This window comes from Dermochelys coriacea, chromosome 2, assembly GCF_009764565.3.
Source record: "Dermochelys coriacea isolate rDerCor1 chromosome 2, rDerCor1.pri.v4, whole genome shotgun sequence".
Taxonomy (NCBI): Eukaryota; Metazoa; Chordata; order Testudines; family Dermochelyidae; genus Dermochelys; species Dermochelys coriacea.
In genome coordinates, this window is record NC_050069.1 from 23,146,073 (window position 1) to 23,160,425 (window position 14,353).

A 14,353-nucleotide genomic window follows, 5' to 3' on the forward strand; every position below is an offset into this window, starting at 1 on the left:
TAACTCCCAGGGAAATGGTCTGTTAAGATCTTTTAGAGCAAACATCAATATTGGTAAAAATCATTTTAAAGTAAATGACACTTGAGATTGAAACCAACTTTCACTGTATGATGGGGTTTACAGACCCCATACTAACCTAGAGCAAGGCATGGGTCAGTACTAGGCAAGGAAGACCACATTCCTTAGCAGCTGCCAGGCATGCTGCCATTGAAGGAACAGCTTAAAAGGGCATTGGGAGCCCAGAGACAAGGGGGGGAAAGAGCTGCAGGCTGTACCAGGAAGTGAGGCTGACACAGGGAACTGTTGGGAAGAGTTACTACAGCATTAGTAAGGCCACTGTGTAAGCAGTGATCCATATTCTCCATCCCATTTTGCAGTTGGGAACCCAAGAGAGGCCTCAAAGGAGGAGACATTGTTCCCTGGTGGACTGTGCTGATACTGTACTGCTAAGACTGGGACCATGTCCCAGACAGAGGAGCCACAGCCCAGTCGGAAGTGACCCGTAAGGCAGCGTAACTTCGGGAGGACCAAGAGATCCAGACACTGCACCACTCCTTTGGGGCCCTGGGTTGGGATCCCCTTGCCTTTGTCGTGTCAGAATCCCAAGGGGGGGGGGAGAGGCATACAGAAGGAACTGTAGCCCACGATATACAACCCAGCAGGGCTCCCTCCAGGATGAGCAGACTGAAGAGAACTGTGGAGCCATTGCCTGATCACTAGGCCAGCTGGCTGTTGGACTGACATACTGTACTGTTAATGTGCCCTAAAACGTATAACACAAAAGCATGCCTCACCTATTTAGAATAATCTTGACCCTTTCTGGTAGAGGGATTGTGTGGTTTGTTTTTTTTAAAATAGGTTGAATACAAGCTAAAAATCTGAACTGCTAGTACTTTTATTAATGTGTTAAGAATCTCTGTTATGAAGGAGAGAACTTCAGATCTAGATAAAGCTGACTGAATGACTACAAACTTTTAGAGGAATAAAGTGAGTAGGATGTGAGAGGCAAAGTAGTGTTTGCATACTGAAAATCATTTTGATCTAACTTGGCAGTTCCCAGACTGTTGTCATTGAAGCAGATACTGGCTCTCTGCACAGAGATGGCTAGTTATATTGTGCTGGTTGTCATCCTACTTTCCAACTGCTTCCTTAAGTGTCCAAGGTTTTCATTGTGAAGAGCATGTTGGAGGCTTGTGAAAATAACTGGAAGCAAAATTGGAGGAGCTAGCTTATCTGCTTATACTAACTGTGGTTGTGAGGAGAAGGAAATGCAGCCAACAGTAAACAAAGGCTACCAACTAGCATTGGAAGAAGAATGTCCAGGGGATGAGGGGAACCAAACTGGGAGGAAGGAAGTATGTGCAGTGGAAGACCAGGTAACAGAGAAACATGCGCCCAAAGCAAGGGCGGGGAGAAGAGAAGAAAGTGGAGAGGAAGGGATATGAAATGAAAAGCAAAAAATACACTAAAAAGAAAAGGAGTACTTGTGGCACCTTAGAGACTAACAAATTTATTAGAGCATAAGCTTTCGTGAGCTACAGCTCACTTCATCGGATGCATTTCTCACGAAAGCTTATGCTCTAATAAATTTGTTAGTCTCTAAGGTACCACAAGTACTCCTTTTCTTTTTGCGAATACAGACTAACACGGCTGCTACTCTGAAACCTGTGATTATGCAAAAAATACACTGTGACTGACAGTTTTTGAGAAGGCCAGAAAGGTTAATGGGTTAAAGACTGGTAAAAATACATCAATACTACTTTAAAATAATTGCCATAGTTCCTGCATAGATGGTGTGATTATGAATGGGAAAGGAGGTGGTCTTAAAATATAATTTCTATTTTATGTGAGCCACACTGGAAGAATTCTACCAACCCTTAATCTAATTTATTAATCTGAATGCCAGGAAATACTTCAGGAATCATTGTATTTAGCTAGAGATTCAATTTTTGAAGACCGAATGGGGACAGAGCACCCCTTGCAGGTTTCCTGGTTCAGTGACAGTTGTTTAGGCCAGATAATAGCAATTATTACCATTATTAAACTTGTCTTAACTGCTACTGTTAGTCTAAATTTAAAACATAAAGCCAAGGCCACTTTGTTTTTAAAAATAAATGTGTTTTAAAATGAAATATGAATTTAATACAAAATATATTAAGGCCTAAACTTCCTATTATCTCTTAAAACATTTTAAATAAAAAATATGCTGAATCCATGAACCACTATCCAAAACTGAATAAAAGTCTGCTTTTGCTGTACAAAAAAAAATCATGGGGGGGAAAAAAATCTAACTTTTGAGGTCAAGCCTTATAAATATGGCATAGTACTAGTAAATAGGCAATATATTGTTCATCATTTTTAGCATACTAAAAATGTACAATTAATAAACTGAAAATATTAAGCTATATAGTTCTTTAAATAAATGTATATAGTTTATAGTGTACCCTTCTAGGTAGCAAAAAGATGTACCAAATCTAGTATAATGGCTCTATTTAGCTGTAAATCAACAGGTTTAATGGTTATATCAAGCAAGAAGAATGCACCTTATTTTCCTTTTAAGAGAAGAAAAAAAACCAAAAACCCTGAAGTAAAAATTGAAAAGTTGATGAAAATTAATGATTTTAAATTAAGGCTTTCATCTTGATTAAAATCATTTATATTGCCTTGATTTTAAATCAGTCCACCGGGAAGGTAGCTGAACTAACAGGTCTCCCATCTTGAATTTGTGATTCTATAAATTAGGGAAATTTTCCTTAGGAAAATATATCGTTACCAACCTTAGCTAGAAGTGGAGAGAATTCTTCCAAGATCATTAGGCTTAAACTTAAGAAAACTCACTTTTTGTCCTGGGAGCTTTCAGTGGCTTTCCTTGTTAAAAGGAACACCTGAAAAGAAATATGTCCAATTTTAGAAGCATCTAAAATGTTAAATTTGTTGAAAAGAACATTCGCTATTTTAGGAAAGTAAATTCTAGTAATATATCAACATTTCCTTTTTAAGAAAAGAGGTGATTATATTGTCATCTATTTTTAAACTAAAGATTTTTACAGGGAAAAACAGGATGTGCTCTCTTTTTATTTCTAGGCTAGAAAAGAGATTCTCAAGATTCACACAAGAGACTGGACCCCTAAGCCATTGGACACATTTCTTGAAGAGTTAGCAGAAAAATGTGTTGGTAAGATTAAGAACCGAAAGAGTTATTAGAGAATACAAGTGACTAACTTATAGTTTAGCACATATAAAAATAACAATTCTCACCTAAAAGCTTAATACTAAGCTTATTTAATTTAAAATACTTTGATTTTTTTTTTTTCAATCCACTAATTGTTAGAGGTTGTTTTTTATATGAATATAGACATTTTTTTTAACCACACTCACACTTTCACCATTCTTCTGTCAAAGGGGGCTGGATGCAGTTCTCTTTTAGAAGTCCATCTAGGCCACTAAGAACCCAATCTTGTAATGGGTCTGCTCAGGGCCCCACTTACCTCAGTGAGGCTTTGCACAGGCAGAGAAGACCACCAGCAGAGTAGTTGGGCGATAACAGTATGAGGCATTTCGTACTTGTATCCCTTCCTTTTTCTCCCAGAAGGTTGAGCATGCTGCCTTTGTTAGGCTTCATCTCCTGCTGGGCCAGATAGTTAAATACTCTAGCTTTGCATATGGTGCTTCTAGACCTTTTTTGGTTGTCTGAGACAAAGAATTAAATTTCACTTATTTGTTTATAGGATATTGTGGTGCAGATATTAAGTCCATATGTTCTGAAGCTGCTTTGTGTGCTTTGCGCCGACGTTATCCTCAGATATACACTAGCAGTGAGAAGTTGCAGTTGGATATCTCTTCTATTAAAATAACAGCTAAGGATTTTGTTGTGGCTATGCAGAAGACTATACCAGCTTCTCAAAGAGCTGTGACTTCACCTGGCCAAGCACTCTCAGCCATTTCTAAACCACTGCTTGAAAAAACACTTCACAGAATTTTAGGAGCCCTACAAAGAGTGTTTCCACATGTGGAGCTTGGAATAAAAAAAGGACAAAAGACAGGTAAAACACTCTCTATTATTTTTTTATTTTATTTTTAATTCTTGCATATTTCTGTCAAGGTAAAAGCTTTTTTTAAATTTGTGACGTTAACACACTAAATGTATTTACATTTCCCAATTTTTGTGTGCGTGTAGACTTTTGGATAGTAGAATTTTGGTTATTTGTGAGTGCTGAGTCTTCCATGGTTCTGTGGCCATAGAATCTACCCCAGATACAGAGTTTTGTTGAAAGAAATTTAGGCTTAACTTCATACCTTACATTTACAAGAACATCCCATATGTAAAATAGTGCATACAGTTGAACCTCAGAGTTATGAACACCAGCGTTACGAGTTGACCAGTCAAACGCACACCTCATATGAAACTGATGTACGCAATCTGGCAGCAACAGAGACCAAAAAAAAAAAACCAAAAAACCCCAACCAAATACAGTACAGTACTGTGTTTAAACTTAAACTATTAAAAAAAAAAAAGAAAAAGAAAGCTGCAGAAGAAAAATGCTTAATAAAGTTTCAAAGCTGCATTAAGTCAATGTTCAGTTGTAAACTTTTGAAAGAACAACCATAACGTTTTGTTCAGAGTTATGAACAACCTCCACTCCTGAGGTGTTTATAACTGAGGTTCTACTGTAATTGTATTCCTTTGTCCTGAGATAGCATGAAATAATAGATCTGAGAGGTGTGAACTACTCATTCGTCTGTGTGCTAATGCTAAAGCCCAGAGAACATGGGAATTGCCATACTAGAGCAGACCTGTGATTCATCTACTATAGTAGCTTGTCTCCAAAAACGGCCATCACCAGATTCTTCAGAGAAGGTGCAAGAAACCCCCAGTAGGCAGATGTGGAATAATCTAGATGCCCGATAAAGTCTCCTCATACTCCCTAATGGGTAGGGATTGGTTACAAAACCTGAAGTATGAGGATTTTATGTCCTTCCCCAAACCTTTTTAACATTAACTGTTTTATAATTAAACATCCAGTCCCTCTCTGAACAACTTCAAAACTTTTGTCTTTACTGAGAATTAATAGTCCTGATTTCAGTCATGGCTAGCAATCGTGTCTTGACATGTGCAAACCTCTGCCCACCAGCGGTTAAGGGCGAGGAGATTCCTTCCTTCCAACTGCCATATATTCAGCTCCTCTTCTGCCCTTTTTTCTGAAGCTAAAACCTCCAGTTTTCCCCTGACAACATATATGCTGTACTTGAATATGAGCGTACAGAATTGTATGCTTTTTTCAAACTTTCAAATGCACTAAAGTAAACTGTAAAACTTTTCACAATTAAGATTTATATCTAATTTAATACAAAACAAATAATTACACTACAGCTTGCATTTCAGAGCTATTAAGCATCACTCTCCTGCAGAATTAGAGTTCATGTTATGCAGAGTGCACAGGTTCTACTTGTCTGCAAGTATGCATGGCTCTTTTCAGGCATAGAAACAACAGAATTTTTACCCTGGAGAATTTTATAATCCAATTTATAATTGTATTTAGTATTTGCATTATAAGTGACATTCCTCACATAGTCTATATGTGCCTCTTGAGAATAAACATGATGTTCTAACAGCTGTATATTTGCACTTTTATATATTTAGTTTGGGAACATGATGTAGTAAAATCGCATTCCTTGGGCAAATTAGTGATCGAAAAGTAAGAGAGGTGACATTTAATTTGTAAAAAGATACAAGCATCATCCTCGTGGTATGGTGGGGAGTGAGGAAGGCAGTACTCACTGCCCTCCGAGCTCCAGGTCCTCTGGTTGGTGGAAATTTTGATAATGGTATCATGGAAATCGGCCAAATTGGGTATCATTCAAAAGCTCTTTCATCCACGAACACAATAGTACCAAACATGACAAGTTTAGAACAACTATGTAGATATATATTCTAGAAAATGTTTTAAAATAAAATTTTTAAAATTATATTTTAACACAGGAGTGCATTGCTTACAATTTAAAAAAAAAAAAGATTGATACTCTTAAGGTTAGCCTTGATGTATAGGATTTAAAACATTTATTTATCAAAGTAGTCTCTGTCTAGGGCACCACTACTAGACACATTGTTACACTGATCCTCATGTGTGCTGCAGTCTTTCACTGGCCAAAAAACAAAGAAAAAGAAGAGGTAGGATCAGAGTCTAAAATAGGGAAAGAATAAGTCAAAAATTACTTAGACAAGTTAGATATCTTCAAATCACCAGGGCCTGATGAAATGCATCCTAGAATACTCAAGGAGCTGACTGAGGAGATATCTGCGCCATTAGCAATTATCTTTGAAAAGACATGGAAGACGGGAGACATTCCAGAAGACTGGAAAAGAGCAAATATAGTGCCCATCTATAAAAAGGGAAATAAGGACAACCCAGGGAATTACAGACCAGTCAGTTTAACTTCTGTACCCGGAAAGATAATGGAGCCAATAAGTAAGCAGTCAATTTGTAAACACCTAGAAGATAATAAGATGATGATAAATAACAGTCAGCATGGATTTGTCAAGGACAAATAGTGTTAAATCAACCTGATAGCTTTCTTTGACAGGGTAACAAGCCTTATGTATAGGGGGGAGGCGGTAGATGTGGTATATCTTGACTTTAGTAAGGCTTTTGATAGTGCCTTGCATGACCTTCTCATAAACAAACGAGGGAAATATTACCTAGATGGAGCTACTACAAGGTGGGTGCATAACTGGTTGGAAAATCATTCCCAGAGAATAGTTATCAGTGGTTCACAGTCATGCTGGAAGGGCATAACAAGTGGGTCCTGCAGTTCTGGGTTTGGTTCTGTTCAATTTCTCCATCAGTGATATAGATCATGTTATAGAGAGTACACTTATAAAGTTTGCAGACGATACCAAGCTAGGAGAGGATAGGATTAAAATTCAAAATGATCTGGACAAACTGGAGAAATGGTCTGAAGTAACTAGGATGAAATTCAGTAAGGACAAATGCAAAGTTCTCCACTTTGGAAGGAATAATCAGTTGTACATATACAAAATGGGAAATGACTGAACCACAAGCTAAATGAGTCAACAGTGTAACGCTGTTGCAAAAAAAGCGAACATCATTCTGGGATGTATTAGCAGGAGTATTGTAAGCAAGACATGAGAAGTAATTCTTCCACTCTACTCCACGCTGATTAGGCCTCAACTGGAGTATTGTGTCCAGTTCTGGGTACCACATTTCAGGAACGATGTGGACAAACTGGAGAAAGTCCAGAGAAGAGCAACAAAAATGATTCAAGGTCTAGAAAACATGATGTATGAGGGAAGATTGAAAAAATTGGGTTTGTTTACTCTGGAGAAGAGAAGACTGAGATGAGAGAGGACATAAGTTTTCAAGTACATAAAAGGTTGTTACAAGAAGGAAGAAGAAAAATTGTTCTTCTTAAGCTCTGAGGATAGGACAAGAAGCAATGGGCTTAACTTGCAGCAAGGGAGGTTTAGGTTGGACATTAGGAAAAACTTCCTAATCATCAGAGTGGTTAAGCACTGGAATAAATTGCCTAGGGAGGTTGTGGAATCTCCATCATTGGGGATTTTTAAGAGCAGGGACAAACGCCTGTCAGGGGTGGTCTAGATAATACTTAGTCCTGCCTTGAGTACAGGGTACTACACTAGATGACCTCTCGAGGTCCCTTCCAATTCTATGATTCTATATCTCTATACAAGGCAAGCTGCTAACTAAACATTTGCAGGGTGGTAAGCATCTGTTCTTTTCACACAAGCATTTGAGTAGCTGGAGAATTAATTCCAGGAGTATATGGTATTTCACATGCAACTGTTGTGATCAGACATATCCATGCCTGATAAAGGAGGATAGTTTTGGATGTTCTTAGTCATCCTGGAGCCATCCATTGCTTGATCATTTGCCCTTGTAACAGCAGGTATTAATGCTCCCCTTGTTGGGGCAATTTTTCTCCATTTGTCTGCTTCTTAGAAAACATCATCAATGTAGCTGTCATAATGTTGGTCTTCAAATGATAAACTCAGCATATGAACTCCTCCAGTGCATTTATGATTTCATCAGCAACAGTCTCTGCCATTTCAGGCATCTTCAGAGTGAGGAGAGTCTCTACAGAGGCTGAATCAAGTGCTTTCCAGCCCGATAATTTGGTCTTTCAGGATATGACACTACTGGAAGGCTGGCTGGAAAGAGTGGCTCTCAATGGTCCGAGTGATAGGAACACATCTCTGAAGGATACATAGCAATTCTATTCCCCAGCAGCACAAAAACAGAACCTTAGAGAGGTAGCATCTCTGAGAGCACTAGAACATCTGTCTTGTGCAAACATCCGGAGTTTAGAAGAACACCACTCTGTGGCATTGACAGCAGTCAAGAAAATTTTAGTGTCATCCTCCTCATGGGAACCAACAAAGAAACTCCACTGAACATCACAAGGCAGCAGCTTCATTATGCCATGTGACGACACAATTTTTCAAACAATTCTTCACATGTTGGAGCATTTTTCTTGCAAGGTATGTGGTTAACTCGTCCTTCATGCAAGTACGAGACACTAGCTTCTTCACTGTGACATGGGAAATTTTCATGGAGTCATTGATTTTTGTATTGGACAGATGCAATACCATGGAGTCACTTCTTTCTAGTGATATTTTTAATTGATTCCTCTGCATACATATCAAACATGAGGTGGACTTCTTCACAGTCCAGTATTTTCTCTGTAGCCTCAGAATGAAATGTTCTCACCCAGTCTGTCTCTTTTCCCCCTCTTCCCCATGTGTCCTATGCTGTCCATTCCTCCCATGTCCTGTACCTCCTTACTAGCCCCATGGACAAGATGCTATGAGGAATATAGCCTTTTCTCTTCCCTATCCATAGCTGCTCTCTGTTCTAGCGCCACAGCAACTCCTGATGGGCAAAAGGTGTAACTGTAGCATTTCTCCATAGGAACGTATTTTCTGTGGAGAGAAAAAAAATTCTGTGTGTGCACAGACATGAATTCTGTGTGTGCACAGTGGCTCAGAATTCCTCCAGGAGTAGCAGTTGTATTTGTTCATGTATTCCATCTGCATAAGGAATGTTAATTGAACTGAGTAGTCAGTGGGGTTAGCAGGTATCATTGGCAGGATACATACACAGTCCTTTGCTATGGCACCTCATGGATTCGTGAGTTAAAGGCTGACCATGGTGGAATATACCTTTCTCCTGAAATGATGCAGTATGGTATGACCTGCGTGTCTGGAACATTTGAGGGTACCTCTTCTGTCTCTTCAGCTGAAGCCATACTTAGTAATTTTTCACCTCTGGAGTGCATCCCATTTCTGCAAAATAACAAAGTTGTTGTGAATGTTAGTGGGATGCACTCCCACTAACATTTGCAATAATTTTGGGAAGGTTAACAAGGTTAGTGAATGTAGAAAGCTCTACTGTAGTTGATTTAGCTGCTGCTTCATTGAAAACTGGACTTCTTGGCTTCAGAATTTTTGGACCTTGATAGGAAAGTGAGTGAGTCATGAAGTCGGGAAGCTCCTTTGAGGAATGGTGGTTTGCTGGTTCAGAGAGAAATTGAGGGACTGATCCTCATTAATATGCTCCTGATAGCAGACCATAACAGTAGCATGAAGGGTACCTTTGCTATCTGCTGTATCTTCAAGGAAGTCTAAGTAATCGGTAGGACAAAACTACCCTTGATGAGGTCTAGAGGAATGTACAACCCTTCATTGAATTCCATACGGCAAAGAACCTCGTTTGCAATTGCAGTCTCCAGACAGAGTACTTTGGTTCCTCCACAGACTACAGCAATGCTGTGCATAAACTGCACACGGAATTTATTATAGGTTTTGGAATTAATTGTTAAACCAATGGCCACTTGTAGTGGTAGATTATGCATATGCCTTGGTGGGTGGGTGGGTGGGTGGGTGTTTGGAAACCTGTCTTTCACTGAAGCACTCGTGCATGAGGCTTTGTGATAAAATGAAACCCTTGTACTCCACTTGCTTACTGTCATGTTTTGCAGGTGCTGAAGTCACTGCAATCACCGAAGCATCATTTAAAGTAGCAGTACAGGTCACATGTATTATTTTTTTCAGGTTTGGCATTCAGTGTGGATCCCTAAAGCTCCCACGAACTGCAGGACAAAATGCTTTTCCATAAAACGTTTGGTAGCTGCAAACAGTCTTCTCTTTTCAGGAAAAAAACTATGCATTACTGGTGACATCAGCACATTCATTACCATGGTTTTTGGGGCTTTTAAGGTGTAATAAATATAAAGGGAAGTGTAAACACCTTTAAATTCCTCCTGGCCAGAGAGAAAAACCCTTTCACCTGTAAAGGGTTAAGAAGATAAGACAACCTTGCTGGCACCTGACCAAAATGACCAATGAGGAGACAAGATACTTTCAAAGCTGGACGGGGTGGGAACAAAGGGGTGTGTGTGTGTGTTTTGTTTTGTTTTTTTGTTTTGTTTGTTTTTTTTTTGCTGGGACCAGAGCAGGAATGCAGGTCAGAACTCCTCCTGTTAAAAAGTCAGTAAGCAATCTAGTTAGATATGCATTAGATTCTGTTTTGTTTAAATGGCTGATAAAATAAGTTGTGCTGAATGGAATGTATATTCCTGTTTTTGTGTCTTTTTGTAACTTAAGGTTTTGCCTAGAGGGGTTCTCTATGTTTTGAATCTGATTACTCTGTAAGGTATTTACCATCCTGATTTTACAGAGGTGATTCTTTTACTTTTTCTTCAATTAAAATTCTTCTTTTAAGAACCTGATTGCTTTTTCCTTGCTCTTAAGATCTTAAGGGTTTGGGTCTGTGTTCGCCTGTGCAAATTGATGAGGATTTTTATCAAGCCTTCCCCAGGAAAGGGGGTGTAGGGCTTGGGGGGATTTTGGAGGGGAAAGACATTTCCAAGTGCGCTCTTTCCCTATTATATTTGTTAGACGCTTGGTGGTGGCAGCAATAAAGTCCAGGGACAAAAGGAAAAATAGTTTGTACCTTGGGGAAGTTTTAACCTAAGCTAGTAAGAATAAGCTTAGGGGGGTTTTCATGCAGGTCCCCTCATTTGGAGGTCGGACTAGATGATCAGAATGGTCCCTTCTGACCTTAGTATCTATGAACTCTAGGGTACAGATTCAGAGTGGGGAAGGAACCTTGGCATAAGGTGATTCATTGTTGAAGATAGGATTACTAAAAACTACATCCGTGTCCCGCAGTTCATCTTTGATAAGTGCTTTAGGAGCATTTCTGCTAACCATTTGTTCCTCTTCAGTGCCAATCGAAGCACATATTTCTGTACTTAGCCTCTGCATTGGCCATTGCTACCACTTTCCCATCCATTTGTTATACATTTCTTTGGGATTGTAATTAATTGTTATATAATGTTATGTAACTATGTGCATACCATTTGTGGGTGGATTCCAGTAATGTCAGGCTGGATGCTGATGTCTTAACCAGTGTCTCATGAAAACTCTTCACCTAATAAAGATCATAAGCAATATTCTGAATCACTTCTTTTTTTGGCAATGATGGCAAATCACCTTGAAGTTGGGCTGTCGATTAATTGCCGTTAACTCACGTGATTAACTCAAATAAAATAATTGTGATTGATCGCAGTTTTAATCACACTGGTAAACAATAGAATACCAATTGAAATGTATTAAATATTTTTGGCTGTTTTTTCTACATTTTCAAATATATTGATTTCAATTACAACACAGAATACAAAATGTATACTGCTCGCTATATTATTTTTTATTACAAATACTTGCCCTGTGAAATTGATAAACAAAGGAAATAGTATTTTTCAGTTCACCTCATACAAGTACTGTAGTGCAATCTCTTTATCGTGAAAATGCAACTTACAAATGTAGGGGATTTTTTGGTTGTGGTTGTCACATAACTGCACTCAAAAACACAACAATGCAAAACTTCAGTCCACTCAGTCTACTTCTTGTTCAGCCAATCAGTAAGACACACAAGTTTGTTTATATTTACGGGAGATAATGCTGCCCACTTCTTATTTGCAGTGTCACCACTAAGTGAGAACAGGCATTTGCATGGGACTTTTGTAGTCAGCATTGCAAGGTATTTATGTGCCAGATGTGCTAAACATTCGTATGCCCCTTCATGCTTCAGCCACCATTTCAGAGGACGTGCTTCCATGCTGATGATGCTTGTTTAGAAAAAAATGCGTTAATTAAATTTGTGACTGAACTCCTTGGGGGAGAATTGTATGTCTCCAGCTCTGTTTTGCTCACATTCTGCCATATATTTCATGTTATAGTACTCTCAGATGATGACTCAGCTCCAGGTGTTCATTTTAAGAACACTTTCGCTACAGATTTGACAAAACGCAAAGAAGGTACCAATATGAGCTTTCTAAAGATAGCTACAGCACTCGACCCAAGATTTAAGAATCTGAAGTGCCTTCCAAAATCTGAGAGGGACGAGGTGTGGAGCATGCTTTCTTTAAAGAGCAACACTCCGATGTGGAAACTACAGAATCCAAACCACCAAAAAAGAAAATCAATCTGCTGCTGGTGGCATCTGACTCAGATTATGAAAATGAACATGCGTCGGTCCGCACTGTTTTGGATTACTATTGAGCAGAACCTGTCATCAGCATGAACGCATGTCCTCTTGAATGGTGGATGAAGCGACATATGAATCTTTAGTGTATCTGGTATGTAAATATCTGGTGACACCAGCTACAACTGTGCCATGTGAACGCCTGTTCTCACTTTCAGGTGACATTGTGAACAAGAAGCAGGCAGCGTGCTCTTCTGCAAATGTAAATGAACTTGTTGTCTGAGCGATTGATTGAACAAGAAATAGGACTGAGTGGACTTATAGGCTCTAAAGTTTTACATTTTATTTTTGAATGCAGATATTTTTTGCACATAATTCTACATTTGTAAATTCAACTTTCATGATAGATTGCACTACAGTACTTGTATTAGGTGAATTGGAAAAATACTATTTCGGTTTTTATAGTGCAAATATTTTCAATAAAAATAAATATAAAGTGAGCACTGTGCACTTTGTGTTCTGGGTTGTAATTGAAATGAACATATTTGAAAATGTAGAAAACACCCAAAAATATTTAAATAAATGGTATTCTATTATGGTTTAATTGTGCAATTAATTGCGATTAATTTTTTTAATGTTACATATTACTATAAATGTAAAAAGAGTGATTCAAGGTAGGGCAGTCAAGCAATTAAAAAAAACTCATATGTTCCAAGCATTAGCTGATAACACAGTACTGTCAGTAAAGGACCACATTTTAACTTTGTGAGGGCTAAATGTTTGACAGGCTTATATTAAAATACAATTTTAATTTTTTTTTAACATTTTCTTGAATATATATCTACACAGTTCTAGGTTTGTCATGTTTGGTACCATTGTTTTTGTGTAGAAAGGGCTTTCGCATGATACGAAACTCGACCCATTACCACCAACCAGAAGACCTGGAGCTGGCAACTAGGGGGGCAGCAAGCCCCACCTACCATGCGGCAGAGGGCGACACCATTGAAGTTGTTTGTTTCTGTAGATTTTTATTATTTTTCTTTCCATCATTAACTTGCCCACAGAATTACACGTGCTCCCAGACTAATGGCTATTTCTCTGAAGTGTTTTAAAATTGTTATTGGATTGAATAAACTACCACAGACTAGCATGTTGAATTGTAAATGAAACTTTTTTTCTTTGTAAGTGAGTGATACAAAGTTCCCAGGAGAGTTAACGAATCTTTGTTTTTTCAGATGTTGCAAGTCATATTTTAGAAAGTGACGTAATGTATAGTGATGAGGAAGTGCCTTCAGTGTTTGAAAATCCACTTTCCCAGAAAACACCTAATAAACAGACAGCAAATGTCCTTAATTTTAACAGGTACTTGTCTTTTTGTTTTTCAAATTGATTTAGGCTGCTGGATCCTTTGGTGCAAGGGAGATGTTCTGGGTTTTGTTTCCTTTTTTGGGTAGGGGAAGGGTTTTGCTTTCTTTCACCAGTCTTTGCCAGAAATAAACATAGAAACAAGCAGATAAAATTGTTAAGTATCTGATTAGAACTGACAAAATTTAGGGAAAAAGGCCATAATCCTTCAAGAAGATTCTCAAGCTTGGGACACAGAGATTTGGAGATTCCTCCCACCCACCCCTTAGAGCACTTTACAGGATTGAGATCTAAAGTATGTAGTTTGGCCTGTCTCTAAATCACATTGGTATTTTTCTTTTGGCTATTTTTGATGCCTTTATACTTTTAGTTTCAAAGTTTATATATTTGAGCATACTTGTATTCCATTGTAACTAACAGATTGTTATTCCCACCTCTACTGTTATGTAATTTGCTACTTAATT

The 14,353-nt window shown here is 38.3% G+C and overlaps 1 protein-coding gene across 5 annotated transcripts in view; it reads left to right on the forward strand.

Moving 5' to 3' along the window:
- Nucleotides 1–14,353, forward strand: part of ATAD2 (ATPase family AAA domain containing 2) — a 94,168-nt gene that overhangs the window by 40,723 nt on the left and 39,092 nt on the right. For all 5 annotated transcript variants that reach the window (XM_038390812.2, XM_038390814.2, XM_038390809.2 and 2 more), the window contains exons 15-17: nucleotides 3,085–3,175; nucleotides 3,729–4,043; nucleotides 13,760–13,886. In XM_038390812.2, coding sequence (XP_038246740.1) covers nucleotides 3,085–3,175; nucleotides 3,729–4,043; nucleotides 13,760–13,886 — 533 coding nt within the window. The remainder of the gene's footprint in view (nucleotides 1–3,084; nucleotides 3,176–3,728; nucleotides 4,044–13,759; nucleotides 13,887–14,353) is intronic.